This window comes from Camelina sativa, chromosome 6 (assembly GCF_030686135.1).
Source record: "Camelina sativa cultivar CO46 ecotype springtype chromosome 6, ASM3068613v1".
Classification (NCBI taxonomy): domain Eukaryota; kingdom Viridiplantae; phylum Streptophyta; class Magnoliopsida; order Brassicales; family Brassicaceae; genus Camelina; species Camelina sativa.
This window is the reverse complement of record NC_141885.1, coordinates 19,613,380-19,640,886: the sequence shown is the minus strand read 5'-3', so window position 1 is coordinate 19,640,886 and position 27,507 is coordinate 19,613,380. Positions and strand designations below refer to the sequence as shown.

At 35.8% G+C, this 27,507-nt stretch overlaps 7 protein-coding genes and 2 pseudogenes across 8 annotated transcripts; 5 read left to right on the top strand and 4 right to left on the bottom strand.

Moving 5' to 3' along the window:
* Positions 1-1,104: 1,104 nt before the first annotated feature.
* LOC104791692 (large ribosomal subunit protein bL17c) lies at positions 1,105-2,159 on the top strand. Its single transcript, XM_010517636.3, has 2 exons — positions 1,105-1,483; positions 1,571-2,159. Exons 1-2 carry the CDS (start codon positions 1,150-1,152, stop codon positions 1,978-1,980), a joined length of 744 nt encoding a protein of 247 aa, XP_010515938.2. The 5' UTR covers positions 1,105-1,149; the 3' UTR covers positions 1,981-2,159.
* Positions 2,160-3,141: 982 nt separating this feature from the next.
* On the bottom strand, positions 3,142-4,162 carry LOC104791691 (uncharacterized). The gene has a single exon (XM_010517635.2). It carries the CDS (start codon positions 3,992-3,994, stop codon positions 3,296-3,298), a length of 699 nt encoding a protein of 232 aa, XP_010515937.1. The 5' UTR covers positions 3,995-4,162; the 3' UTR covers positions 3,142-3,295.
* Positions 4,163-6,389: 2,227 nt separating this feature from the next.
* On the top strand, positions 6,390-9,316 carry LOC104791690 (uncharacterized). The gene is made up of 8 exons (XM_010517634.3): positions 6,390-7,105; positions 7,293-7,440; positions 7,541-7,691; positions 7,780-7,905; positions 7,983-8,063; positions 8,196-8,388; positions 8,481-8,751; positions 8,849-9,316. The coding sequence occupies exons 1-8, from the start codon at positions 6,914-6,916 to the stop codon at positions 9,085-9,087; spliced, it is 1,401 nt and encodes a 466-aa protein (XP_010515936.1). The 5' UTR covers positions 6,390-6,913; the 3' UTR covers positions 9,088-9,316.
* Positions 9,317-9,398: 82 nt separating this feature from the next.
* Positions 9,399-11,179, bottom strand: LOC104791689 (cyclin-dependent kinase B1-1). Its single transcript, XM_010517633.3, has 4 exons — positions 10,386-11,179; positions 10,210-10,279; positions 9,854-9,992; positions 9,399-9,707 (listed from the first exon to the last, which is right to left on the bottom strand). Exons 1-4 carry the CDS (start codon positions 11,011-11,013, stop codon positions 9,615-9,617), a joined length of 930 nt encoding a protein of 309 aa, XP_010515935.2. The 5' UTR covers positions 11,014-11,179; the 3' UTR covers positions 9,399-9,614.
* A 223-nt stretch (positions 11,180-11,402) lies between these two features.
* On the bottom strand, positions 11,403-14,366 carry LOC104791688 (FKBP12-interacting protein of 37 kDa). Its single transcript, XM_010517632.2, has 13 exons — positions 14,093-14,366; positions 13,933-13,994; positions 13,778-13,845; positions 13,653-13,689; positions 13,466-13,553; positions 13,313-13,377; positions 13,145-13,222; positions 12,995-13,042; positions 12,590-12,643; positions 12,097-12,258; positions 11,883-11,952; positions 11,745-11,800; positions 11,403-11,644 (listed from the first exon to the last, which is right to left on the bottom strand). The coding sequence occupies exons 1-13, from the start codon at positions 14,163-14,165 to the stop codon at positions 11,483-11,485; spliced, it is 1,023 nt and encodes a 340-aa protein (XP_010515934.2). The 5' UTR covers positions 14,166-14,366; the 3' UTR covers positions 11,403-11,482.
* A 295-nt stretch (positions 14,367-14,661) lies between these two features.
* On the bottom strand, positions 14,662-16,645 carry LOC104699117 (F-box protein At3g62430-like). The gene is made up of 3 exons (XM_087455788.1): positions 15,597-16,645; positions 15,287-15,430; positions 14,662-15,194 (listed from the first exon to the last, which is right to left on the bottom strand). Exons 1-3 carry the CDS (start codon positions 16,449-16,451, stop codon positions 14,901-14,903), a joined length of 1,293 nt encoding a protein of 430 aa, XP_087311914.1. The 5' UTR covers positions 16,452-16,645; the 3' UTR covers positions 14,662-14,900.
* A 787-nt stretch (positions 16,646-17,432) lies between these two features.
* On the top strand, positions 17,433-19,144 carry LOC104791687 (uncharacterized; annotated as a pseudogene). The gene is made up of 3 exons (XR_015559249.1): positions 17,433-17,657; positions 18,074-18,699; positions 18,813-19,144. The product of XR_015559249.1 is annotated as an uncharacterized LOC104791687 (transcript).
* A 3,177-nt stretch (positions 19,145-22,321) lies between these two features.
* On the top strand, positions 22,322-25,479 carry LOC104791686 (protein NRT1/ PTR FAMILY 8.1). Its single transcript, XM_010517628.3, has 5 exons — positions 22,322-22,639; positions 23,013-23,122; positions 23,501-23,718; positions 23,812-24,365; positions 24,455-25,479. Exons 2-5 carry the CDS (start codon positions 23,017-23,019, stop codon positions 25,287-25,289), a joined length of 1,713 nt encoding a protein of 570 aa, XP_010515930.1. The 5' UTR covers positions 22,322-22,639; positions 23,013-23,016; the 3' UTR covers positions 25,290-25,479.
* A 244-nt stretch (positions 25,480-25,723) lies between these two features.
* Positions 25,724-26,631, top strand: LOC104699116 (F-box protein SKIP22 pseudogene; annotated as a pseudogene).
* Positions 26,632-27,507: the final 876 nt, after the last annotated feature.

Genomic DNA, 27,507 nt, shown 5'->3' with positions numbered 1-27,507 from the left:
TTGACATTTTGCTTTCATCTGCATCCTCTTCTTTTCCCTTTTGTCCTTTTTTTTTTCTAAATGAAAAAAATTACTATTATTATAATATTTTTATTAAAAAGTTTTGGACCTGTTTGACTGACAATTTTTAGACTTTTGTACGTCAAAAACACTAGCCCCCATGGCCAATATAATAATAGCATGGCTTGGCTTGGCTTTGGCATGTATGGCAGTGAACCCTATAAGAAACCATCTACGCTTTTTACGATCTTGTTTTTCCCCTTTTTCACTTCCAACTACTCTTTTTAGTTTTTTTTTTTTTTTTTAATAATTCTCTTCGGAACACAAACACACACAGCTCAATATGAAAGTATCTCAGCGTAAAAAGCTGAATGTCTTTCTCCAAGTTCATATCCCAAAAAGTCTTTTCTGCCCTTTTAGTGTTGTTTCGCTAATTGCCTGCCTAATTCGGTTGCTCACCTCCTACCCCACTGTATTTTTCATGATAATTGCTGAGAAATCTTCACAAATATCAGATGTACATATATATTTTTAAAGAAAAACTAGGTTAAATCCGCGCTACGCTGCGGGTAGTTTTTATATATATTTTTATTTTATATATATATATATGTTTAAAATTTTAAATGATTTTTCTTTTATCTTTTATTAATTTTTTAAAAAAGTTTGATGTGTTTGATTATAGTATGATGTATGATACAACGTAGTTTTTTTTTTGCCCCAAAAGTACAACATACAGTAGTTCTATTGTTATTATTTCTTTAATACTCTTATATGTTCAATTTAAATGATACTAATACTCATTATGAGAGTTTTTAATCATTTAACTAGTTATGTAAGTTAATTAGTGGAGTGGAAAGTTAAAGGGTCTACTTTACACTTGTTTCTATATTTGTATGATAGCATTCATTCATTACCGGAGAAGTATTTGCACATAAAAAACTTTCTATTTGTATCCTACCATTTGTATACTTACGATGAATCGATACCTCTCTTTGTCTTTATATAGTGGAAGAAGACAATGTAAATTACATTATTGTACTGTATATGTTTTTTACTTAGCAAGCAGCATATAAACAATTCTAATATTACATCATAGCCCAAAGAAGTCTTTTGTGTAAGAGTTACCGTTTTCTAAGCCCATTAAGGCCCATGAAATGGTTTCTGATAAACAAAGTCCTCTTCCTCTATCCCCCCCCCTCTTATCCATTCGACTACAGCAAAACCGACCTTTGTTGCAGAGAGAATCACACTCTAATGGCGATTCCAGTGTCCATGGCAATGGCGACGACACCTACAGATTCCGTTAGCAGAGTTTGGAGCATGTCATCTCTCAAATCAGCTCTTCCGTCTCCGTCATCATTCCGGTTACCTACATCCTCTTCTCGCCGTCCGGTCACTCTCCGTCTCCCCATCTCTTCTCCTTCACTCCCTTCGTTCTCCGGTCTCTCTCCGGTCAACCCTCTCCTCTCAATTGGACTTCCAGGTAAACATTTCAACTTTCACATAAACATAATTTCAATTTCGGCTCAATTGAATCGTTAGGGTTTGTTTTGGGAATTTCGCAACGCAGATTGGAAGAGTTTTGAGAATGGATTCAAAATTGTTGATGGTGGTGGTCGTGTTTACGCGATGAGACACGGACGACGTGTTCCGAAGCTGAACAGACCACCGGACCAGCGTAAAGCTCTTCTGAGAGGACTCACGACTCAGCTTCTTAAGCATGGGAGAATCAAGACGACTCGAGCTAGAGCCAGTGCCATGAGGAAGTTCGTTGACAAGATGATTACATTGGCTAAAGACGGTTCGTTGCACAAGAGAAGACAAGCTTTGGGTTATATCTATGAGAAGCAGATCGTTCATGCTCTCTTTGCTGAGGTTCCTGATAGATATGGTGAGAGGAATGGAGGATACACGAGGATCATCAGAACTCTTCCAAGGAGAGGTGATAATGCTCCAATGGCGTACATTGAGCTTGTCTAAGGTCAATAGTATCTCTGTTTCTTTAAATTGTTCATCTTTTGCTATGTAATATCTAAGAAACAGTTGTTGATGCAGATATGAGATCATTTTGTTTTTTTGTTTTGTGAGATTCAATTTGGTGAAAATGCTTTCTTTAGAGTTGAGACGATGAGCATATAAATGAATGCTTTTGTTCTTTCTCTCGTTCTGGTAAAGATCTTTGTAGTTTCTATTCTCTAAGAAATTTCATATGAAGAATCAGGAATATTCAGATGGAGATGAACTTAGGATCGAGAGATATTCAGATCCAGTTGGGAAAATACAATGTATGACATAAAAAGCAATCCTTTTACAGTACCTATATGTTTACCAAAAGACGAATTCAAGCTATACAACTTAGTGCTCGTTTTACATTCTTGGTTCTACACTTTCATAGAAGGGAAGTCCATAGTGATTTTACAGCTTGACTATGTGTGTCTTGGACCTTTTAGCTGGCAATGTACCTGAGAGAAGCTCAATATCACCAACTTGTTTCTCTGTATACAACTACTGTCTTTCTTATCTCCTGCTTGAAGACCGTTGCCATTTTCGATCATAATATAGAGACTAATAACTGTGAAATTGAGCTGAACATCAACCGGTAAAGATATACGACGACTTGTAAGGTGACTCGTGGCTGATTTAGATCTGCGTTATAGGGATTTTGGGTTTGTAAACCTCCAATACCAAGATTATCGCAATGACGAAGGCGAGGATTAGAATGGTCAAGACGATACACCAAGCTGTGCAGCAATCGCAACGTTTGGATGATTTACGCATACGCCTGGCCATGACAACAAACTATAAAATATATGTGTGGATCTTTATTTCTTGTATTATTTGGAGAGCTTCAAGCCACACTTGTTGGAAATATAGATGGATCTAGCTAAAGTAAAGAAGATAGTGCTTTAAATGCGACTTGAGCTGCCAACTACTTCCTTACAAACTGCCTACATTATATGATTGTAGTAATTAAGAATCATCTGATTTTTGATATCCTTTACCTGACTTTTTCTTTATATAACTTTAAAATTTTGAAAAAGATAGCTACATGTATACGTTGACACCATTGACTAAAACGTAGTACTAATTTTGCTGAATCAATTATAAGATCTCAACAAGAATTTTAAAAATAAAATAAAAAAGCAAAAGCAACGCAAATCTCTATTGATTAAAAGCAAATAATACATACATAATAATAGTGTACCAAATTCAAAATACCCAAAAATAAAATAAAGACAAAACAAGAAGACTAAAAGTGTAGTAGTTTTGTAGATCTACAAGATCTGTTGTTTAATTATAACTTAGTTGAATATTTACAGTTCTGACTCGTGACATTACGATCCGAAACAGAGACGATGAGATCACACGAAGACGACGACTGAACCTTAATCTTGAAGATTTTGAGAACGCTTACTTTACCAGAGACTTTAACAAACGTGTTGAGCGGTATGACGCCAGCCATGACATCAGACAAAAGCTCCGACTCAGATAACAACCGATCCGCCATTAGCGTCAGCGTCAGATTCAAAATATGCGTTTTCCGCGGCGCGATTCGGTCCGCCGGGAGTGGAGCTTCTCCGATCAGCTGGCCTCTGTAGTTAAGCAGCGCCGAGGACGAATCGTAGCTGAACCCGACTCGGTTAGGATTTTTAAGCGAGAGATCGACGTTTAGCGTTAGGTTTAGGAAGACTTTGAGGAGGAGTGGGTTGACGGAAGCTCGGAGACGTTCGACGGAGATGGAATCCATGGTTGTGACTGGGCGTTTTGGTTTGAAGAGAGTGAAAGCTAAGATGATTATGATTATAACGATGAGGAGGAAGAGGAGGATACTGAAACAGACGCAGATTTTGCAGTTGCGTTTCCGCCGCGATTTATTTTTACCGGATTGCGTTTCCATGGAAGAAGCGGTTGGTTTGGGAGGTGGTAACATGGCAGCTGCTGGCTTCTCTTCCTTTTTATCATCGGGTTTGATTGAAACAGAACCACCACTCATACTTGTTTCTTCGTCTTCGTCTTCTCTGTTACGCTTTTTTTTCGTCAGAGGTTTTTATTTTCCTTAAATGTGAGACCCTTTTTTTTCTGTAACTAATTTTTATGACACGACTCATATAAATAACACATCCGTTTTTTTTTTTTTTTAATAAAAATATTTTCGATTAAAAATATATTTCTAAATTTGCCACGATTTTTAATGGGAGTATTTCTAAATTCTAAAGTATTTTTAAGGCCTTTTTTGGCAGTGAATAGACTAAATGCCATGAAATAATCAGAATTAAGAAGGTTCCAATTACTTAAAACGTTTAAACATAATTGATGAAAATATATAGAGATTTGATTATTCATAAGTTGGGAAGAAATTACATTTTTATAAGATACTTCTTTTTTTTGTTGGTGTGTATAACTTGCTTCAAAGTTTTAGAATTTGGTAAAATTTTAGGCTCCAAATTCTATTTGTTATACCATTCTAAATTCATAAAAAAAAACTTCTTAAAAAAACATAGGATAATTGTTTATTTGGGCCAAATCTTTCAAATAAAAGTATTTTTATTCATGTTCTCAAAATGAGGCATTTTTTGGTGAGGCTAAATGACGAAACTAACCAAAAAATGTTTTTCGATTAGTTAGCATTGGATCCGCCTAGTGATTCAAGGTGATACTAGATCGATTCATTGCATTTGGTCCAATTCTATGGAAGTGAATGTTATCTACCTTTAATTTGGATGTATTGATTTGGATAATAAATAGTTGATGTTGAGCCAAAAATAAAATTGACAAAACTAACCCAAGTGAAAGAGATGTGAGATAATTGTTCCGACGTTTACGTTACTGCCTCCACCATCTCTGATATTTTTATTCTTCACTTCGATTGATGAAAACTAAACCCTAAAGAAACTGGTATTTGGTGAATCTAAGGAGAAAATATTAAAAGATTTTTTTGAATATTTCTCCAGTCAAAGTTTCAGATTGCTTAATTTGTTTATGTTTCTCATCGCCGTCTACCGTGTTTTATAGTCCTGGGCAAAATACCCGAACCCAAAAATCTTTGGATTAATTTCGTCATTTAGCCTGACCAAAAAATACTTCTTTCACTTGGGTTAGTTTCGTTATTTAGCCTCACAAAAAAATGCATCGTTTTGAGAACATGGATAAAAATACCTTATTTGAAAGATTTGGCCTACAAAACGTCCAAATCAACAATTATCCCATATATACTATTACTTATAGGCTCTCTATGCAATTTCAGTTACTTATAAAATATGAATTGTAAAAATAATAAAACAATAGTTGAATACTAAGTAATGAAGTAATTGTTAATCACAAACAAAAGCTAATGTATTTATAGTAAGTTTTAAGTATTTTTTTCAACTAAAACTTAGAATTTGGATTAACAAGGAATAAAGTTTAAACACGGACAAAATATACAGTCAACCATATTAATTGCCATTTAAACAGCGTAAGACCGTTTACACTCCACGTATAACAGCTATTCTTAAAAAAAAATTGGTTGTTGGTTGAACTTTTATTAAACAAAATTTGTATTGATTGACCATATATATTTATCTCGTTTCAAAGAATTGCATTTGCATTTATTATTTCAGCTATGTGGAGGTGGGAAAGAAGGGAGATTAATGATAGTAAAATAATAAGGTGAGGTTACAGGTTGAAATCACTAATACATCACATCACATGGCTTTGTAACAGAGAGAGAGAGAGTAGAGACCATGCTTAATGCGTTACCCGTCGCTTTTGCCTAATATCGTGTGGGTTTATTACGTAAACAAACTCAATGATATAAGTCACCGTGTCATTTTCTGGGTCCATTTCTTCGTTTACACGAGACTGACTTTTGTGAGTTTGGCCCGCGTTTAATCTGGCTCGCTTATTATAATAATCATGTCTTTATTATTTGTTTTATTTATCGAGTTCTTTTAGTAATAAGTGAACTTGTGTCGTCTCACGTCTGTTAATTTTTTAAATCACATGTTTGAAAATTTTGCTGAAAAATTGGCTTGACTTTTCGTACGTGTACATTGTTTCAAAAGATTGACCATATTTATATTGTTTCAAAGATCTATTTGCATTAATTAGTTCAGCTTGAGGTGTGGGAACTGGGAAGAAGGGAGTTGATAAAAATAATAAGGTGAGTCTCATGATTTGACTTTTTTTGCAGTGAATTTGCGACGTCTGTTTTATTTTTATAATCACATGATTCAAAAGTTAAGTGTCTAAAATGTTCCAAAATTTTGAATAGATTTTTCGATAATTTTCTAAAATATAGAAAAGTGAAAAAAATTTCGACCCAAGCTTATGATAGTGTTATGCATGAGTATTTGAATTGCTTTCTCAACAACTGTATTTGGAGGATAACCATTCTTAAGATCAATAATATTCATCTTTGGAAGGAAAAAGTAAAAAGTGAAATAAATGGATTGTCCTTCTCTAAGGTTATATTGGGCCTTAATACGCCCATAAAAGCTAATTTCTTCCAACTTTGTTTTGTTTGACTTTAAAACGCTACGTTTTAATATATTCAATTTTTTTAATTTAACTTTTTTTGTCTTCGATCTACGCGAAAATAATTCAGATTGGTTCGATTTCGTCTGGTTCATGCTCGAAATTGAGATTTTTGAAACAAAGAAGAAGAGCTTTGAAACATTGAATCCCAAATCTGAATCTTCAAAACTTGCTTACGTCACACTCCCATGTAGTAGCCGTCACTTCTCGTCTTCCTCCTGGAGATACCCAACTCTCGCTTCTTCTTCATCTCTTCTCCTCCCCTAAAGCTTAGGGTTTCTTTCTTCTTAACTGCTCTTGCCTTGTCTTCCTCATCATTCTAGGGTTTCCCAAAAAAAAAAAAAAATCGGAACCTGCTGTAAAAATATTAGGGCTTTGAAGGAAGTGGAGGAAGTAGATGGAAGGAAGAAGGATTACAGCAAGCCCTAGACCTTGTAGTGGAAGAAGAGTTGTGGCTAAGAAAAGGTCTCGACCCGATGGGTTCGTCAACAGCGTCAAGAAGCTTCAACGTAGAGAAATCTCATCTCGCAAGGATCGAGCTTTCTCTATTAGTACTGCCCAGGAAAGATTTCGCAACATGCGTCTCGTGGTATGTTCTGAATTTTCAATCTTTGGGATTTTGCCCTAATTTCTCTGATTCTGGAGAATCTCCCTCCCAAACCCTAGAAATATGCTTGGTTTGCTCATTGTTTACTTAAATTCTCTTAATTGACATTGATTAATTTACTAATTAAGCTGTTCTCTTGCTAAATTAATTTTGATTTTTGATTTTTCAGGAGCAATATGATACACACGATCCAAAGGGACACTGTTTAGTTGCGTTACCGTTTTTGATGAAAAGAACAAAAGTTATCGAGATTGTTGCTGCAAGGGACATTGTCTTTGCCCTTGCCCATTCTGGTGTCTGCGCTGCTTTCAGTAGAGGTAATAATTTGCGTAACTTTGAGTACGCTTACTTCATTCAGCTTTGTGTCTTTGTAAGTTTAGTTGTTTAACCTTTTGGATTGTTAATTTTCATTTGCAGAGACGAACAAAAGAATATGCTTTTTGAATGTTAGTCCAGATGAAGTCATCAGGAGCTTGTTCTACAACAAGAACAATGATTCTCTCATCACAGTTTCGGTTTATGCTTCAGACAATTTCAGCTCTTTGAAATGCAGATCCACTAGAATTGAGTATGTTGTCTTCCATTGTGAGTCAAATCTATTGTTCTTTCTGGGTTATTCAAACTTATGTGTGTTTCTGGTTATTTTCAACTATTAGGTATATTCTGAGAGGTCAGCCCGATGCAGGGTTTGCCCTTTTTGAGTCTGAATCATTAAAGTGGCCTGGTTTTGTTGAGTTTGATGATGTCAATGGAAAGGTGCTGACTTATTCTGCGCAGGACAGGTTCTTTTCTGGTCTGAACAACCTATATTTTGTGACTACAAGTTTCATCCGCTGATCCCGATAGCTGTTTCATGCAGTGTGTACAAGGTTTTTGATCTGAAAAACTATACCATGCTATATTCGATATCAGATAAAAATGTCCAGGAAATTAAGATCAGGTAACTTTCCTCCATCTGTTTTATGTTTGCAAATATTGAGCAAGCTGATTGCGTTACTGTTCTGTCCACTAGTTTGGATTGAAAGACTTGTAACTTCTCTAACTGTACTGCCCATTTGTTTCCCTGCATCAGTCCAGGGATAATGTTATTGATCTTCAAGAGAGCTATCAGTCATGTTCCTCTGAAGATTCTGTCAATAGAAGATGGCACAGTTCTCAAGTCCTTCAATCATTTGCTTCACCGAAACAAGAAAGTTGATTTCATTGAACAATTTAATGAGAAACTACTTGTTAAGCAAGAGAATGAGAATCTTCAAATTCTTGACGTGAGTTGATTTTTGTCTGATTCAATCAAATCTTAAGCTTTTGTTTTACATTTTTTTTATACTAAAGATTGGTTTCTGATTTGCAAACTCAGGTAAGAAATGCTGAGCTAATGGAAGTTAGTAGAGCTGAGTTCATGACACCGTCTGCATTCATATTTCTGTATGAGAACCAGTTGTTTCTGACATTCAGGAATCGAAACGTTTCTGTTTGGAATTTTCGCGGAGAGCTCGTGACTTCCTTTGAAGACCATCTTCTATGGCATCCGGACTGTAACACAAATAATATCTACATAACAAGTGATCAAGATCTGATCATCTCGTACTGCAAAGCAGATACCGAAGATCAGTGGATAGAAGGAAATGGTAAGTAGAATAAACTCATCAAGATATATAACCCTATATAATCTAACAAATTCCATTGATGGAGATTGTTTAATGGTGTTTTTTTGGGATGGTGCAGCGGGATCAATCAATATTAGCAATATATTGACTGGGAAATGCTTAGCTAAAATAACACCAAGCAGTGGACCTCCGAAAGAGGATGAGAGCAGTAGCAGTTGTGCGGGGAAGAACTCAAAGCAAAGAAGAAATGCGGTAGCTGAAGCTTTAGAAGACATAACCGCTCTTTTCTATGACGAGGAACGCAATGAGATATACACAGGAAACAGACACGGCCTTGTTCATGTGTGGTCCAATTGATTTCACTTCACGTCATCATCGATAGCTGCTACGTCTACGACTACTGTATTATTTGGTTTCCTTCAATTGTGTGTAGCGATCAATCTTTTTAACTTAGTGTCTTTGAGCAGCTACTTGTGTTGTAAACCATTTGTGGGCAAGTGTGTGTGTCAGAATACCAATCGTGTACACTAATACCATTGTACGTAACATTTGGGTTTGACAATTCTATAAAAGACCCTTTATTTCACCTCGCTCGAAGGTCTCACTTTAACTCTCAAAGTTGACATTTTCAGAATGCTGAGCATCAAATTTGTATGATTACACAAGAATAAACGATCTTTAAGTAATCATTTCATTGCTACCACACCATTGTGTTTTACATTTACTTGAGAAAACAAGCATTACCAGTTTCTTCTGCAAGACTACAGATCTCTAATCCAAACATAGGAAGACACTGATGTGTCGGAAACCAACATAAAACAAATGTTTAACATTCACCAAGACGATGACAACAGATTCACAAATGAACATGTGAGTGTTTCACTTCAGAACTGAGACTTGTCAAGGCTGTCGAAATATGGGTGATCAAGTGCTGTTTTTGCTGAGATTCTTTCGGCTGGATTGTACTTGAGCAATTTCTGCATTTGTTCAAACATAAAGCTCAATCAGAAAGAATGAATAAAGCAGTGTTCAGCTTAGGCATAAGAAGAAGAGGAGATGAGGAGCTTAGAGCTGCTCTGCAACAACAATATTCATATGCTATGGTCATCAGGCAGTGGATTACCGTGAGAAGATCAACTCCATGAGGTGAAAGAGAAGGAACAGCAAGAGTTAAGTCTTGCGGCTCCCACTTAGGGTAAACATGCCAGTCACGGAGAGTGGAAACACCAGGCCATTGCTGCTCAGTTGGTGTTCCTAGCAACCTCCATGAACCAAACAAGGAACCATTAACAAGATCATAGTTTTTCTATTCAAGAATACTGAATCCTTAAATCCACTGAACTATGATCAATGAAACCTGAACTATATAGAATCAACCGTTTTTCAATTGGTAAGCTAGCTATATCATCATTCAATGATGCATTTCACACTGACACTGGACAAAACCAAAATAGCCAATTGAAGGTAAACTCAAAATACCTGAAGATATGAAGCAACTGCTGAAACTCAGAATCACCAGGGAAGAGAGCTTGCCTCCTAACCATCTCAGCTAATACAAATTCAAAGATAGCAAAAAAACAAACATAAATACAAAAATCACAACGCAGAGAGACGAATTCAGAGAACAGCAAAAAAACATCATCAGTGAGACTAACCAAAGATACAACCAACAGACCACATGTCAACAGCAGTTGAATAATGAGTGGATCCAAGAAGAACTTCAGGAGCTCTATACCAAAGAGTAACAATCTCATGCGTATACGACTTAAGAGGAACAGTAAAAGCACGACCAAGACCCAAATCAGCAATCTTAAGAAGCTCTTTATCTTTCACAAGAAGAAGATTCTGCGGTTTCAAATCACGGTGAAGCACACCGTGGCTATGACAATGCGCGACTCCTTTACAAAGCTGAAACATCAACTTCTGAATCAGAAAAGGCTCAAGCGGCTTAGGATTAGGTCCTTTCCGATACGAATCGATGAATTTCTTAAGATCAGTGTCGAGATACTCGAAAACGAGATAGAGATTGGATTTGGGGGATTGCGATTTGGTTGAAGGCTGATGAACGTGTTCGACGCAGAGCAATCGAACAACGTAGATCGATGTAGATAACATCTGGAGAAGAGAGATCTCACGAAGCGCGGTTGGTGGGATACCTTCTTCGTCCATCTCGAGACGAGTCTTCTTCAGAGCTACGAGCTTACCAGTTCCTTTCTCCATCGCTTTGTAGACTTTGCCGTATGTTCCTTCTCCGACCTTCTCTAGCTTCTCGTACTTCTCCATTTTTTTCGAGATTTTTTTTTTGAAAAAATTTGAACTGTGACGGTTTCTGGATTTTTGTGATGAACCCTATTATTTTGATCTGATTAATGGAGATGATGATGGATTGTGACACGTCACTCTGTATTTTCCCGCTCCTTCGGATTTTGAATTCGTTCGTGACAACTGCAACTTAATTGACCTAAAGTTGTGATTTATTTATCTTTTGGGGGAAAAAGTGTAATAAATGTTACTTTTATTTATCAGTATTCGATTTGAGTACTCCAATTTATTTACTATTACACTTTTGTCCCCCAAAATTTAGACTTATCTGATCAATGGTTTTGGAGGAGGAAACTTGTAAAGAAAAAGATACGAAGAGGATGAAGAATTAGCACTGAAACAATAACAGATGCAGAGATATAAAATGAAATTAAAATGTGATTTTAAAACTTTCAAAATGTACAAAACATCTGTTTGATAAGCTAATATTCTATTCTCCACCATCAATTTCTTTGGCATCTTCATCAATTTCAACAACTTCATCATTCTTGTCGTCACCTACTACAACATCAGGCACAACAATTTCCATACCTTTCTTTACTCTCTCTATCTCCTTCTCTTTCTCTTCCAATTTCTCTTGCAATATTATCACCTGAGAGATTCATTAAAGTCCCATTTCCGACAAAAAACCATAATCAATCTCCCGTATTAAGAAAAAACTCGTAATAGGATAAAGACAGAGGATAAATTACCGTTTCGTTTGATCTCTCAACATCGTTTGTTAATTCATCCATGTGTTTGAACAGTCCTGCAATCCACAAAAACCTCAATTCGAAATTCTATCTGTAGAAGAATCTTTTGCTAAATCTAACATCAACATATGACTTTACCTTCAAATTGACTTCTAAGCTCTGCGTTTTGAGACTTCTGCAGTGTAAGCTTCATTGCTAGTTCATGAATCTGTAAATACAACATGAACATAGGGAAATATCAATTGTCTTACCCTTTTCAGGAAATCATGTTTTATAGATGAAGACGACTGACTATTGCTTCTATAATCCGAACAATTCCAGAGTAAAGACTGAGAGTAGAACAAGCTTATACCTTTCCTTCAGCAGCTTGGTGCCCAATCTCCTCGTTTTCCTCTTGCAGGGTTTTGCATTTTGCCATAAGCATTTTTCCCATCTTGCCTTGAGTAGTAAAAGCAAGTGCTGCATTCTCATCCTGGAGTTCCTTTATCTTCTTGTCTTTTTCCCCAACTAGATTCTGCATTAACCAGATATTTGAGGTCAAGCTTCATTTACTCATTCTTCATTTCAAGTTTGCAACAATTATAAGAAAAAATGTTAGGAGATTTCATCCGCAACTGTACTCGTGACCTAAGAGAAAGTCAAACAAACTTATTTTATACCAGTATTCTCTAAATGAAGACAGCATCAGGTATAAGTTATTAAGTAATCTTGTTTCAGGCCATTCATAACTCAAGAAGAATTTAGTCTAGTAGCAACAAGTTTGGATTATCTAAAAATATATTACCACAATTACATACTTATGATAGGGTAGTCTAACGCCAAATAGAAAAAGAGTAGGTGCTAACCTTCAGGCGTGAAAATTCTTCATGAATTGCTGGATCCAGCAACAACCTCCTCGCCTACAAAGTTAAGTCAATAATATTTTAAGTACACTCCTATCTGATCATTTAGAGCTGCTAGATGACTAATGTGATTTGACATTATAGCCATATATCTCAGACTAGGAATAGGATTACAAGGAACATCAGGCATATCATCATATTCAGACCAGAGAAAGTACAGGACAAGGAGATTTTTTCCTCTACATGAATCAAGGTCGAGGATGAAAAATTTCAAAGGAACACTATGACATAAAAAGAAGAGGCCTATACCTAGAAGTTAAAGTTTCTTCAACAACTAATTTTCATGGTTTACTTTGTTGCCATAATTATGTAACTTATTTCAGAATGAAAACATGTGGAGAGGCGTACCTGCATTGACGCTGGCTTGAGTTGAGATTTCAAATCGCGTATAGCTGACTAAAATTACAAATCAAAGAAGACATTTTTTATGTAATGTTCAAGAAAACATATGAAAGGCAACGAGGATATCATTTAGGCGATGAGTTCTTAGAGAAATACCTTCAACTCTGCCATTTCCTGTTCCCGTTTTGCATATTGTACAATGCAAGAAGCTTCTTTTCTTTTTGCAATTTCTAACTGAAAAGAGAAATAACCCATCAAACCATATCTGAAAAAATCCAAGACCTTCATATTGATAAATACACAACCTATTACTCAAATGCCAACCTGTTCTTTCCAAGATCTCTCAGACGATTTTAGGTTTTGAATATAGTCAATCAGAAATCTAGGTTCTGAAGTCAAACAGAATCATTTTGAGTAATCAATAATTAGCATTACATAAACAAATACGCAAACCAACATTGTAATGGAGAGGCTAACCAGGAGATTTTCCAGCAGGAACAAAGGACTCGTTCTGAAACGCTGATTTCCACTTCTGAATCTCTGTCTTGGCTGATTCAAGCTCATTCTAACAAAAAACATATAGTTAGATACATAAAAAAAAAGATGCAATTGTAAACAGCAGCAATAGTATAAAGTGAAATAGAGAAGAGAATAGTAACAATACTTGACATGAAGCAAGATCATCTTTACAATTCTGAAGACTGGCAAAGAGAAGAGGATAGAACAAGGTTAGGACTATACATAAAAAATTCATAAGCTTTGCACACAAAGATTTGAAGGAAAAAAAACCTCTCTCGGAGTGACAAAATCATCCCAGTAGCAACACCAGGTGCAGCTTCCTCCACTTTAGTTCGACCCTAAATAGCGATAATTTCAACATTGATCAAGCAGATGAGCAAAAACTGAACTTCTGATAAATGTAAAAAATTTGAAAAAAAGCCGACCTTTTTTGATCCGAAGATATCATCTTCATCGTCTTCAAGATCACCGAAGCTTCTTTTATTACCTGAATGATACAGATAGAAAACAATGAGAAAAACCTCAACTCCAATCTAACCACAAAAAAAAAAAAATCGTGAGGAATCAATTAATGTGGAGACCGACCTGAAGCCCTGGAGGCATTTGCAGCAGCGGAATAATCTCCTCCAAAATCGTCGTCTTGTAAGGAAAACTCCATTGTAAGCACAGAAATTTCAACGGGGATTTTCGCTGGTGGAGTGAACGGAGAGTGTGACGAGAGCGACGGCAATTGAGAATTTAGGGTTTTAGATTTGGGGAAAAAGTGGAGAACGTGGTCAACCCGGGCCACGTTCTGGATCCGCGGTTTTTTTTCTTTTCACTGGAATAATTATATTTAATGAAATAAAAGCCATATTATGTTTTTTGAACAAACTCATTATTATTTATTATTTTTTTGTTTGTCTTATGAACAAATTCATTATTTACAAGGTGAAAAATAAAGATTTGGTTATCGGCACATTATTTACTAGGTAAATGTCTACATTTTTTCTTCTTTTATTTTGGGGTGATGGTTTGAGTTTTGTAACATTTAGAGTGTGGTTAATGAGTCGTTTGTGTTGCCTATACAGAGATTTTACTCGTTTTGAATATGTTGATAAAGTCATCCAAACTACAATGTTATAAGAGCAGAAGATAACATCAGGCATATCATATACCATTCACCAAATTGTCAAATATTGACTGTGTATATAAGTAACATGCAACACAAAATGAGTAATGAAAGATGTAGCTTTAGGAACGACACAGCAACCAGAGAGAGTCAGAGAGATGGCCAAAACAATGTCAAGCTGTTCTATCAAGGAAAGACACTAATTAAACAAACCCAGTTCTCATGTTTTCTCTTATCAGAAGATATGGAAGATCATGTTGAGGGGAACAAACTGATGTTTGATCAAGAAAACTTGACCTTGACTTTACATTTTGACGAAGCTCTAGGAAGCATTAGGAGACGCATCATGATCATCAGCTTTAAGTCATTTCTGCTTGCCTGACTATGAAGTTCCAACAGCTCAAGACGCGGCAATTTCTCCAATACATGCTTTATTTGCACCATCTCTCCGATATCTCCCTTGAACTTTGTTATCTTTAGAACCTTAATATGGCATGACGATAGGAAATAATAGCCATCCAAGCATTTGCATACAGAGCTCACATCCCCACGGTCTTGAGTATTGTAATGCAAAGCCTTGTAAAAAAAGAATACAGGAAGATTTTGTCAGAGTTTTTGATTCTTTTGTTGAAACAATATATACTTTTAGGGGGTGTCTTTGGTCATACCTCAACGGTGAGAGTCTTCAGATTTGGAGATTTCTCAAGCAGAATTGGCACAGCATCCCAACAGACAGAAGCTAATTCAGTGCTAATTGATAAATGATTCAGGTTTTCAAACACTGGTACTTTTTTTTTGAAGGTATTAAACACCTGGAACAGAGTTTAAACAGACAACTTTAGTCAGTCATAACTTCAACAAATCATTCTAATGTCTAGCAAGATTATGATTTTCGTATCTCAATGGTTCCTCCTAGCTAGATACTCTAGTTGTTAAGCTGCAGTAACATATTAAAGACAAACAATAGAGATAACTTACATGCATTGTGTCAACAGCGCCAACGCTCAGAATCCGAACATTTTTTAAGGCCTTCACCAGATTCCTAGCATCGTAGTGATCACCACCAAGAAAAACAAAAAGTTCTATCTTAGCTTCAACAAGTGAGTTGAGATTAACAACTGGATACTCATCTCGGAGAATATCAAAGTATTCGAAGTATTCAAGACTCGGAGTATCAAAGCTAATAGGCTCAAAACTACATCCACTATGATCTCTCCAACCTCCACCTCGAAAAGTAAGTCTCTTAAGGATCTGGCTAACCACAATGCGAGACCATTTCCAATCTTCACTGTCGTTCCTGTATATGACTAACTCCTCGAGCACAGGGCTAGCAGAAATAAGCCTTGTAAACGCACAATCACCATTAGTATCATTGAACCGAACTTTATCAAGAAGGAGGGTCTTCAGAGCTGGAAGCAGAGCGTTCTTAGGGATATTTTCAATAACAAAACCAGACCCTAGTCTCAATTTCGCAACTTTCTTGCAAGTGAAGACTTCAGATGGCAGTGCGTAACCTTCATTGACATTTACGTCCAGTTCAAGATCCAAAACACGTCGATTCAACACATTGCGTACACAATCATTGACAAGATTGTACGTAACTGAATCAAAATCCATTGACCGCAGCTTCAAAGAGAACCTCCTTATACGGTAACTGTCACGTCGAGCCAATAACACAGAAACGAAGTCTTTGAAGCTTCCATTAGACTGAAACGAGCGATCAGAAGAAGAAACATTAGATATGATAGTAATCTGATTCAAGCAGTTCTTGGACGCTATCTTTAGGTGTTCAGACTTGGAACTGATCTCTTGAACTCTCACGATCTCACTCATGATTTCACGACTCGTACTCCAACTCAAAAGCGATCAAGAAACGCGATCGAAGGTGAACCAGAACTTAGCGGATGTAGATTCGGAATCACACACCACCCTCAGAACAAACTCGTCGGAGTTAGAGATACAAGAACAGAGCAACGATACTCTGCTCTCGTGAAGAAAGAAAGAGAGAAAAAAAAAAAAAAAAAACTAAGAGACTCTCATCTAATAATTCTCATTTATATCCTCACTTATCTTCGTAAAACTAACCCAATAGATAAGCCCATAACCGAGCCCATTATGAGTTGAAACCAGATTTTTTATTTATTTTTTCACAAAACACAGTTTCCTCGAATTATTTCTAGCCATATATATATTTTGTTTGTTTGATAAATTTTGAAATTGATAGTTCCTCACTTAGTGAGATTATTTGTATTGATAGTTTGTCAGTTGTCACTTAGTGAGATTTTAGTCCTTTTTTCCTTTCCAATGTAGTATTCAATAGGTGTCTAATTGCATCTAAAAGAATCGTATGATTGTATCATTATCGATGAGAGACCTTGACATTGACGAGAGAAGAACACAAATCATACTAGTCCATTAAATTTTACTGTAACTTTGATTGTTCTTGAGTGTAAAAGGACGTATTGCCAAAAAATTACTAAGATTTGTTTTTTTTTTCTTTCCAACAAATCATTTTAGAGGTTATTGAAATCAAGAAATTTTGATTGAGACAAGGAAAGGAGTAAAAAAGTCCAAAAATCATGGATTTTTCAGAAATCTTTTTTTTCCCTCTATCATTTCATGGAACGTCACATGTTTTACTTATATACTGACACTGTTTTGTCTTGTTTAACCAAAACATATATTAAAACAGAGAAGTCCTTAAAGATCACGGCTTCCTTTGGAAGGACTTATCATAATGAAACTTTTTACCTCTCGTCAAGTTGGACTTCGTTCAACTTTTTTTTCATAATATATTAATACAAACAAGAGTGAGTACACAAAACTAGAGAGTTGTATATAAAAAAACAAAGCAAGGAAACAAGAAGAGAGGAGAAGAGTAAGAGGAAAATGGCTGCCTTATCAGAGAACGAGGCTAAAGCTTATCTCGACGCAAGGCCTAGATATCCCATCGATTGGTACAAGAAGATTGCCGCACGGACAAAGGACCACAAGTTTGCTTGGGATGTCGGAACTGGTAACGGTCAGGCTGCTATTGGGGTAATTATCAACTTTCTAATTCTTATCTTTTGAGATCTTCGAAAATCTAAAACCTTCTTATATACTTGTAAGACCAAATTAGTATGATTTGTGATACGGCGATTATGCTAATAAGTAATAAGCCCATGCCAGCAACAAAATGTACACTTAGGAGGACTCTTTTGTCGACCCATGTCAATTATGTTGGTACTTTCTCACTAGATTCATAAAATATTCATCAACCATATATGAGACCACGTGGATAAATCATATATATATATATAATATATATATATAGCATAATCAGCATATACTAGTAGTCTAGTACAGTAGTACGTATATAATATAACAAAAATAGAATCTTGTTCATCATATTATAAATACATACTGTAGTCTTGACGATACCAAGAACTATCTATATATATATATCTTTACAGCTTGTGGAGCATTACGAGAATGTTGTGGCTACCGATATAAACGAAGCACAACTCAAACGAGCAATCAAACACTCAAGAATCAGTTACCATCACACTCCAATAACGATGTCAGAAGATGAGATGGTGGCTCTAATCGGGGGAGAAACTCTGTTGATCTCATAGTTGCTGCACAAGCTGTCCATTTTTTCGACATCACCACATTTTTCAATGTAGCAAAACGTGTTCTTCGCAAAGACGGAGGTCTAATTGCCGTTTGGGTATACAACGATATCATTATCTCGCCTGAGGTCGATCCCATAATGAAGCGCCTTGTGGACTCTACTCTACCTTTTAGAACTCCTGTTATGAATTTGGCATTTGAAGGTTATAAAACGTTGACGTTTCCTTTTGAGAGCATAGGGATGGGGTCCGAAGGAGAGCCTATAACTCTTAACATTCCGCATAAACTCTCGCTGAAAGGGTTTATAGGGTTCTTGAGATCGTGGCAGCCCGCGATGAAGGCCAAGGAGAAAGGTGTAGAGCTTATAAATGAAGATTTAATGACCAAGTTTGAGGAGGCTTGGGGTGATGAAAACCAAGTTAAAGATGTTTTCTACAAGGCTCATATGATTGTTGGAAAAATTCCGGTATGATTACAAACATCTTAAGCTATCATCCAATATGTTAAAAGCATAATTAACGTTCACATTAAAATAACAAGATTATTGCTTGTGTTTTAATTAATAATTTATTTGTGCAGGAAGTGAAATGCGAATCTGATCAAGTACTGTCCGGAGATAGTAAAAAGGATGTCTTGCTGCCAACGGAGGTAGGAAGAAAACAAGAAAGACGACAACCATCCGATGAAGGAGACAGACAAAGTAAGAAACAAAATACTAGTGAAGATGAGGCATAAAAAGATGAATCGTATCAGTTATCCGATATTAATTAGAGAACCAATTTACCTGGTTATTGTACAAGCCTGAACTATAATCAGTACGTGGTCGTACCAAATAATGCAGTTCATGTCGAGTATGTCAAAAATATATGGATTTGGAAGTCTGAAATTAAGAATATATGAAGTTGTGAAAACTCAAGCGTCATATATACACTCACCTATTTTGGATTTGATTAGTGTTATATTCGTGTGATCGTCACGAGTAGTAAAGACCAAATCTCATTAACAAATTTCAGATGTATAGTTTTAATGCAAATTAACTTTATTGATTTTTTAACTGATATCAGAACAATTCTCTGATAAAACCTACTCTTGCTTCAGGTTTGATCTGTTGTGAGATTAGTAAAAACTTTTTTTAAAGTTGTTACAAAAAGTTAAAGATAATGGAAAACAAAGTTGTCATCGATAGTGATACTTAGGTCACCTTTTAGCCTTTAATTTCTAGAGATTTAGTCTTCACAAGCAGCTCTTAAGTATACGTTTTAGCTAGCTTTTCCTCTTTAGAGAACTAATCTGGCATCTAGAGAGCGTCTAGAATCAACATAATTTTCCTGAATTATGTTAACTTTATTATTCTCTAAAATCATGATGAGAGTTCTGAAATATCTACAACTGAAGTTAATACACACAAAAATAAACTTGCCAATAAATTCTAAGAATGTTTCATTTATTCCCCTTAACTTTCCATCTTTGTTATTTTATTTAGTAAATAACTAAATATTATAAAAATTCAGAAAAGAAAGAAAAAAAAATGCTTGGAATTGAAGCACATAAATCGTTTTTCTTATTTGGATGTGAAGAATCAATGGATGATATAGACTGGAATCAAAAGGTCAACTGCTATGATCCCGTGAAATAATCAAATATGAATGATCCAAATTCCTATATAATTGCACATCATTGATTTGTGGATCTATCAAGTGATTATATTGCATTAAGTATTTTATATTTTCAGTTATAGATCTGACACAATTTTCGTATTACTACTATTCTATTACAGTTGGACCTCCCAACAACCTTTCATATCAACGTTGAAGTCTTATTTATTAGTTCATTTAGGACTCCTATATGTTTTTAATTACTGGTCTTGTATTTTTAGGTGTGCTCTAGTCAGTTTAGGTCGTAGACTGAAATATCAGCTGGTTAGGGGAGAGTATGCTTGTTTTAGAGTTTTAACTGTGTTTGTTAGGAATTTGCAAACGGATTCTGTTTCTTGCTCTGTTTCTTAAAGTCGATAGTTCCGAGTGTGAGAAGATCAACAGTGATTTGCTAAAGAGCTATAGAGCTTTGAGCTTTCTTGGCCAATATCTATCGAAATCAAGCTGTGAAACATGCCATTAATTAGACCATTATTTTAAAATGTATCAACGGATATTAATGATTAGTTCAGAAAACTAATTAAAGATTACTTACTAATTAATGACTAAACCACATGTGAACACATAATTCTACAAGCAATGTTAAATAATGCATTGGATCTCAGTATCTCTTTAGGTCAGCGGCACTGTGTTTTTTGCTTACAAAATAATCCAATCTTTAAACAATTACTTTATTCTAATCTTCGAGATGATTCGAAGAATTTATAAACACACATATATTTACACGGATAAACAAATTCTTTTATATCTATGACACAAAAATAAAATGTTGTTCATCATTTTACTGTAGTGCTATTTTTTTCGTACTCAAGTGTTTTGGTAAAATCTGCGGACCAAGTGTTGTTCACCACGACACTCCGTTTGACAAACCCTTGCAACCCAATTTTTCAAACTGGCGACACTCGGGTCCGTGGCACAAAACCCACATCAAAAATATCATGGTCTTATAAAACTCTTAATGTCTCATCCCAACAACTAGTAAATGTAATTCAAAAGTATATTGGTAACTGATTAGACGAGTATGTAAGAAAAGTAGACTAGAAGAGTCAAGAGAATAGGGATGCGTGAAGTAAGAATTATAATGAAATAAAATAAAAAAGAATCGAAGTAGTACACTATTATGACCTAAAAACAAGCTCTTTATATAGTGTTTTGGAATTTTGTTTAAAAAGAACATTTCTTTTTAATAATAAACGACATACATATTTTTTTCTTTTTGCATTTGTCACTAATTTTCGAAAAAATATTTCTATGGTTAAACATGTTTTGAGTTCTAAATAAAACATCAAAATTGATCAAATAGTTTGAAGTGTACCTCTTAATATGGGTTAAGTTATTATTTTTTTCCACTTTCGAGCTTGTTACTTTTTGTTTATTTTAGTTTACTTTTGGGTATTTTATATAAGTAAATAAATAAATAACAGTAAATCATTTGGATTAAACAGTTCAAGTCAACGACGAAGTTGAGATACAGCCAAATTCGTCGTAGATAATAGGATCCAACTATGTCAACTATATCGATTCACATGCATTTTTAAAAGTTTATATACGTCCTTACTGAATCTTTTTGACCAACGGTTATTTTATTGGCAATTGACAGTTTACATCTTTTTTATTTCAGCGAAAGCAAATCAAAATACCATTAGCTTTCAAATATCATCACTACCGTAGTTTTCAGAACTATCAACTGAAGCCTTACTTTTTTACTCATTTAAAAAAGAAAAAATGCCACTGATTCCTTTTAGAAAAATGTTTTCAATCTAGGGAGTTGGGATTTGGATATATATCAAACAGTTTTGAGACCGGACCACCAAAATGTAAATTGAGTTGAGTTATTATGGGTTTTGACCTGTCAGCTGTCAGCATGTCATATATATATTTATATATTATTGGTTAAAAAGTAAAATATAAAAAGAACAAATAATGAAATAAACCATGCATTAATTATCTATTCTCTATATATGACAGTTACATGTGTAAACACTTAATAATTGCATATAACAAAATCAACATTAATTTTATTTATGTATATAAAATCATTTAAAAGTTATAAACAGTAAATTATAAATGCAAAAAATCTGTGTGAATATTGGCGTAGTTTAAATAAAATTTCACCAAAAGTCTATATAGAAAAAGAGTTTTTTTTTTTTTTTTTGGGTCAGGGAAAAGCTGAATTCAAGATATCTATAACTCAAGATAAAATATTAAAAGATACACGATTACGAAGTATGAACACAATATTTAAAGGAGAAATCCAAATTTTCATTAACTTGATGACTAACCTTTTGTTTTCACACCTTAGTCCTTTCTTGTTTTTAGTATGAGAAGGCAATTATTACGTCCACTCTAAAAGTTTGGTGGAGAATATATTAAATTTTCCTACCACATCCTTCGATAATTGTCTATTTATACTTATGAGTCAAAAAACAAAACAATTAAATAAATGTGAGTATGTGACAAAGCTAAATTGGCTCTAACTGAAAACTACAAAACTTAAGAGGCGTTAAATTGAAATTATCGAAAGAAAAGTGAACAACGCTACGCTCATTTTTATTTTTATCTTTATGGGATATATACTACAAAGCTGAGAACAGAGCGTTCTTTGTTTTTATAAGCTTCATACTCATTACACCGACGACAAGTGCCGTGTTGTTCCTCGGCAACTCTTTTTCTCTCTCAGTCTGTCCGATAAAATCTCTTCTCGTCTGCCATCTCTGCCACCGTCACTATCGACTTCTCTCTCCCACAAAGGTTTGTCTTTTTCTTTTTCTTGAATCTTGTTTATACTCTTGTTCTTTTCTTTGTGTGAAAATCTTTTTTTTTTATTAACTTTTATGTTCATTACACCCCCTTAGGCTTATCTGGGTGTTTCAGACCATGAAAATTTCGTACTTGCTTCATCTTCATAATCTACTAGTTTACTGTATTGACCAAATCTAGAAATCTTAGCTAGTTGAATTTTTCGAGGGTTTGCTGCTGCTCAAACCTCAATACTTGAGGTTTTAGTTAAAGGGATCTTTAGGTGTGTGTTTGGTTGTTACATCTTTCAAAGGGATCTTTAGGTGTGTGTTTGGTTGTTACATCTTTGTTGAAAAAGCTAGTAATTGTTATTTATTTATTATAGGAATATGGACGAAAAAGATGTGTATACGGAAGATGGAACTGTTGATATTCACAAAAATCCTGCAAACAAGGAGAAAACTGGAAATTGGAAGGCTTGCCGCTTCATCCTCGGTAAGCTTCCTATCGTTTCACCAACCTTTCTTCTTCATCGTTATTGCCTTATACTCTTATAGGAGGATCAGAACCAGCTGAGGCAATTACCTCAGGTCCCCTGTTTTTATGATGTCCACTCAAAAACAATATTTATACATGTAAATAATAAAAGTAATGATTAAAAAGTGGATCTTATTGAATGATAGAGAGACCATTTAAAATTATATTGGAAAATGTTTGAGTTTGGTGGGTGTTACTACTGTCCTACTATATCAGTATGGAAAAAAAGGAAAATAAAAAAGAGTTGAAACCTTAAAATATGTTGTGTGTTTATTTATTATCTAAATAAAGTCCCAATTTTATTTATTTTTTTGTGTTTGTTAAAATTTTGTGTAGGAAATGAGTGCTGTGAAAGATTGGCTTACTATGGCATGGGTACTAACCTTGTGAATTATCTTGAGAGTCGTCTGAATCAAGGCAATGCTACGGCTGCAAATAACGTCACGAATTGGTCTGGAACATGTTATATAACTCCTTTGATTGGAGCTTTTCTAGCTGATGCTTATCTTGGACGATATTGGACTATTGCAATCTTTGTTTTCATCTATGTCTCCGTGAGTTTTACTTTGCTCTGTTTTTAACTAGATTCGGTTGATCAAAATGTGAATCTTTTGGTGGAAGTAACACGTTTGTTTTTTTTCTTGAAGGGTATGACTCTTTTGACATTATCAGCTTCAGTTCCTGGACTTAAACCAGGTAACTGCGATGGCAATACATGTCATCCGAATTCGGGTCAGACGGCTGTTTTCTTTGTCGCGCTTTACATGATTGCGCTTGGAACAGGCGGTATAAAGCCGTGTGTTTCGTCCTTTGGAGCTGATCAGTTTGATGAGAATGATGAGGCTGAGAAGGTCAAGAAGAGCTCTTTCTTTAACTGGTTTTACTTCTCCATTAATGTTGGAGCACTCATTGCTGCGACAGTTCTTGTCTGGATACAAATGAACGTTGGTTGGGGATGGGGTTTCGGTGTTCCAACAGTCGCAATGCTCATTGCGGTTTTCTTTTTCTTCTTGGGAAGCCGTTTCTACAGGCTTCAGAGACCTGGAGGGAGTCCTCTTACACGGATCTTTCAGGTTATAGTTGCGGCTTTTCGGAAGATGCGTGTTAAGGTACCAGATGATAAGTCTCTGCTCTTCGAAACCGCAGATGATGAGAGTAACATCAAAGGTAGCAGGAAACTCGTGCATACTGATAACTTAAAGTAAGAAAACAAAAGTGTCCATCTTTAACAATTATAAAGTTTGAATCGTTAACTCTGTTTTCTAATCAATGTCTTGAATAATATCTCAGTTTTTTCGACAAGGCAGCTGTTGAGAGTCAATCTGATAGCATCAAAGACGGGGAAGTGAATCCGTGGAGACTTTGTTCTGTTACTCAAGTTGAAGAACTCAAGTCCGTAATCACACTTCTTCCAGTTTGGGCCTCGGGGATAGTGTTCGCCACAGTGTACAGCCAAATGAACACAATGTTTGTCTTACAAGGAAACACATTGGACCAACACATGGGACCAAACTTTGAAATCCCATCAGCTTCACTCTCACTCTTCGACACGGTCAGTGTACTATTCTGGACTCCTGTATACGACCAGTTCATTGTCCCGTTCGCAAGGAAGTTCACACGGCATGAACGAGGCTTCACTCAGCTTCAACGTATGGGTATAGGTCTTGTGATCTCAATCTTTGCCATGGTCACAGCAGGAGTACTTGAGGTCGTGAGGCTTGATTACGTCAAAAGTCACAATGCATATGACCAGAAACAGATCCCAATGTCCATATTCTGGCAGATCCCGCAGTATCTACTTATCGGTTGTGCAGAAGTTTTCACCTTTATAGGACAGCTTGAGTTTTTCTATGATCAGGCTCCTGATGCTATGAGAAGTCTCTGCTCTGCTTTGTCGTTGACCACGGTTGCGTTGGGGAACTACTTAAGCACGGTTCTTGTGACGGTTGTGATGAAGGTAACGAAGAAGAACGGTAAACCGGGTTGGATACCGGATAACTTGAACCGAGGTCATCTTGATTACTATTTCTACTTGCTGGCAACACTAAGTTTCCTCAACTTCTTAGTGTATCTATGGATATCAAAACGCTACAAGTATAAGAAAGCTGTAGGACGAGCACATTGATGAAGGAACTGGTGTCAAAGAGAGTTGGGAGTCAACAGTGTTTGTTAAGGTATGGTTTGAAAAGTGTTTCGCTTGTAAATGTTATATATGTGGTTTAGTTGTTGGTGATTTAGGTTGGCTCTGTTTTTGGTTTTGCTTTGCTTATGTATTTTTGAATAATTCACTTATATGTAAAATGCTTCTTTGACTACGTACTTTGCTAGGTTGATGAATACAATATTTAATTATATATGAAAACGATAAAATTTGATGCCTAAGATCTACAGCTACGGATCAAATATATGAGCGCTTTCTCCGTTGATCTATAACTTAATCGTAAAAACGAGCTCCTTGCACCATCGCCGGAGGATATTCTCCGATCTCTTGGAGTAACATTTCCGGTGATCTTTATTTACTAATCTCTCGATCATTCTATTTTTGTTGCATCTGTTCAGGAGATCGAATTAGCTTGTTCCGAATCGGGTGAGGCACATCGAACCCTAGTGAACCCTAGATCGAATTAGCTTGTACCGTACAACATTGTGAACCATTCTTCTTGTAAAAATATATTGATGGAGAAATGTGGTGATACCAGTGAGTTAACTACGTTGGCAATGTCAATGTCAGTTCATGCGTTAATGTTAGAATCTGGATTTGTCTTGTTCAATCCTGGCTCTGGCTCTGAAAAGTTTAGCTTTTCAAAGGAGTTACCTTCAGTATCCCTAAGGTATACGCTGCCTGAGCTAGTTACCTCTAAGGAAACCAATACAATCGAGTACGTTACTGTGAAGTTTCAGAGCTTAGGTTATATGGTTGTAGTGTACGGAATTCTAAGTGGGACTAGTCTGCATTGGATTGTTCTTGATAAGCGTGGGTTTGTGCCTATGAAGTCTGACAAAGAAGGCTCTTCGAGGATCTACCACGAGGTATCCATGTTCTGGAGAATGGTAAAATACGGTCTTGTTATCCCGTTGTTGATTGGTCTTTGCGATAAAGCTCCACCATGTTTGATGCGCTTACCAAGAGAGCTAAAGCTGAAGATACTAGAGTATCTTCCTGGAGAAAGTCTTGCAAAGTTGGCTTGCCTTTGTACAGAGTTTCGGTATCTAACATCAGACGATGACTTGTGGAAACAGAAATGGTTGAAATAGTTGTGATCACTCGATCCGGTGTTACAGTTACTTGGAAGGAAAAGTTTGCTGCTTTTTGGATGAACACCAAGGAGAAAGGTTAAGGCGCATTAGATGGGAACAGATTTTTAGTCCCAGATGGAATCATGGACGACGCCACTAGTAAACACATACATGCTAAGTGGTAGGAGAATTAGGTGTATGTCTGGCAAACTATGATGCACGAGGACGCCTACGGACAGCCGTCTCCCGTCCCGGATACGTTTTGGGGACGGATACCTGACGGGGACAGCACTGAAACGTTTCTCCGCCGTTTCAGAGAAAGCAGAGACGACAACCAAAAAAGGAAAAGGGAGTAAACAGATACGAGGACGTCTCCAAGTCGTTTCTAAGATAATTTAAGTGTCCCCTTTTCAGAATAGGCTATTTTCTATAGAGAACCTCAAACGAAAAAAGGAATTAAAGGGCATATTCTAGGGTATAAGGCTTTTATATAAACGATTCACTGCCCTGCGCCCCTGTCTAGTGCCTTATATTCTTCAATCTTAACCAGTTCACCTCTTCTAGTTTTCTCTTGATCTCTTCACGTTCACGTGTACTAGATTTAAGACTATTCACTGCCCTGCGCCCATGTCTAGTGCCTTATATTCTTCAATCTTCACCAGTTCACCTTTTCTGATTTCTCTTGATCTGTTTTTGATTGTTATTTAAGACTAATTTTCTTCTATTTTGAGACTTATAGTTATAATTATTACTTATGTTAAGACTTATATTTATAATTTTCTTATGTTTATTGAAGTATCTATACTGTACCCGTATCTTATAATTTTTACTTTGACGTTTTCCGTCCCCGTTTCCGTACCCGATTCCTGTTCCCGTACCCGTTTCAGTGCAACCTAGCTGGCAAATAAACTGCTTGACTGGAAGCTAGCATGTTTGATCTTTAAACTCTTGTTCTTGTTCTTGCTATTATTGGTAACTCTTTAATGACCTTTTTGTTTAAAACTTTTTGACCACCTCTTCGCAAACAAATGAATGATTTTGAGTTTTTCAGAAACAATTTAGAGCTTTTTCTTGTGTTCAGAAACAATCCCCTTCAGCAAAATTTC

What these genes read in the sequence shown, in the direction of transcription:
- LOC104699117 (XM_087455788.1), bottom strand. Translation starts at nt 16,451, where the DNA reads ATGAGTGAGATCGTGAGAGTTCAAGAGATCAGTTCCAAGTCTGAACAC. An exon ending in GCGCTGTTGACACAATGCAT is followed by an intron (nt 15,431 to 15,596) that starts GTAAGTTATCTC and finishes ACTCTGTTCCAG; the next exon opens with GTGTTTAATACCTTCAAAAA. An exon ending in TGAAGACTCTCACCGTTGAG is followed by an intron (nt 15,195 to 15,286) that starts GTATGACCAAAG and finishes TTTTTTTACAAG; the next exon opens with GCTTTGCATTACAATACTCA.
- LOC104791690 (XM_010517634.3), top strand. Translation starts at nt 6,914, where the DNA reads ATGGAAGGAAGAAGGATTACAGCAAGCCCTAGACCTTGTAGTGGAAGA. An exon ending in TGCAGATCCACTAGAATTGA is followed by an intron (nt 7,692 to 7,779) that starts GTATGTTGTCTT and finishes TTCAACTATTAG; the next exon opens with GTATATTCTGAGAGGTCAGC. An exon ending in ACTTATTCTGCGCAGGACAG is followed by an intron (nt 7,906 to 7,982) that starts GTTCTTTTCTGG and finishes TGTTTCATGCAG; the next exon opens with TGTGTACAAGGTTTTTGATC.
- LOC104791686 (XM_010517628.3), top strand. Translation starts at nt 23,017, where the DNA reads ATGGACGAAAAAGATGTGTATACGGAAGATGGAACTGTTGATATTCAC. An exon ending in GGCTTGCCGCTTCATCCTCG is followed by an intron (nt 23,123 to 23,500) that starts GTAAGCTTCCTA and finishes AATTTTGTGTAG; the next exon opens with GAAATGAGTGCTGTGAAAGA. An exon ending in TTGTTTTCATCTATGTCTCC is followed by an intron (nt 23,719 to 23,811) that starts GTGAGTTTTACT and finishes TTTTTCTTGAAG; the next exon opens with GGTATGACTCTTTTGACATT.
- LOC104791688 (XM_010517632.2), bottom strand. Translation starts at nt 14,165, where the DNA reads ATGGAGTTTTCCTTACAAGACGACGATTTTGGAGGAGATTATTCCGCT. An exon ending in AGAGATCTTGGAAAGAACAG is followed by an intron (nt 13,223 to 13,312) that starts GTTGGCATTTGA and finishes TTCTCTTTTCAG; the next exon opens with TTAGAAATTGCAAAAAGAAA. An exon ending in TCAAGCCAGCGTCAATGCAG is followed by an intron (nt 12,644 to 12,994) that starts GTACGCCTCTCC and finishes TTAACTTTGTAG; the next exon opens with GCGAGGAGGTTGTTGCTGGA.
- LOC104791689 (XM_010517633.3), bottom strand. Translation starts at nt 11,013, where the DNA reads ATGGAGAAGTACGAGAAGCTAGAGAAGGTCGGAGAAGGAACATACGGC. An exon ending in GTCTGTTGGTTGTATCTTTG is followed by an intron (nt 10,280 to 10,385) that starts GTTAGTCTCACT and finishes AATTTGTATTAG; the next exon opens with CTGAGATGGTTAGGAGGCAA. An exon ending in CAGTTGCTTCATATCTTCAG is followed by an intron (nt 9,993 to 10,209) that starts GTATTTTGAGTT and finishes TGGTTCATGGAG; the next exon opens with GTTGCTAGGAACACCAACTG.
- LOC104791691 (XM_010517635.2), bottom strand. Translation starts at nt 3,994, where the DNA reads ATGAGTGGTGGTTCTGTTTCAATCAAACCCGATGATAAAAAGGAAGAG.
- LOC104791692 (XM_010517636.3), top strand. Translation starts at nt 1,150, where the DNA reads ATGAAATGGTTTCTGATAAACAAAGTCCTCTTCCTCTATCCCCCCCCC. An exon ending in CCTCTCAATTGGACTTCCAG is followed by an intron (nt 1,484 to 1,570) that starts GTAAACATTTCA and finishes TTCGCAACGCAG; the next exon opens with ATTGGAAGAGTTTTGAGAAT.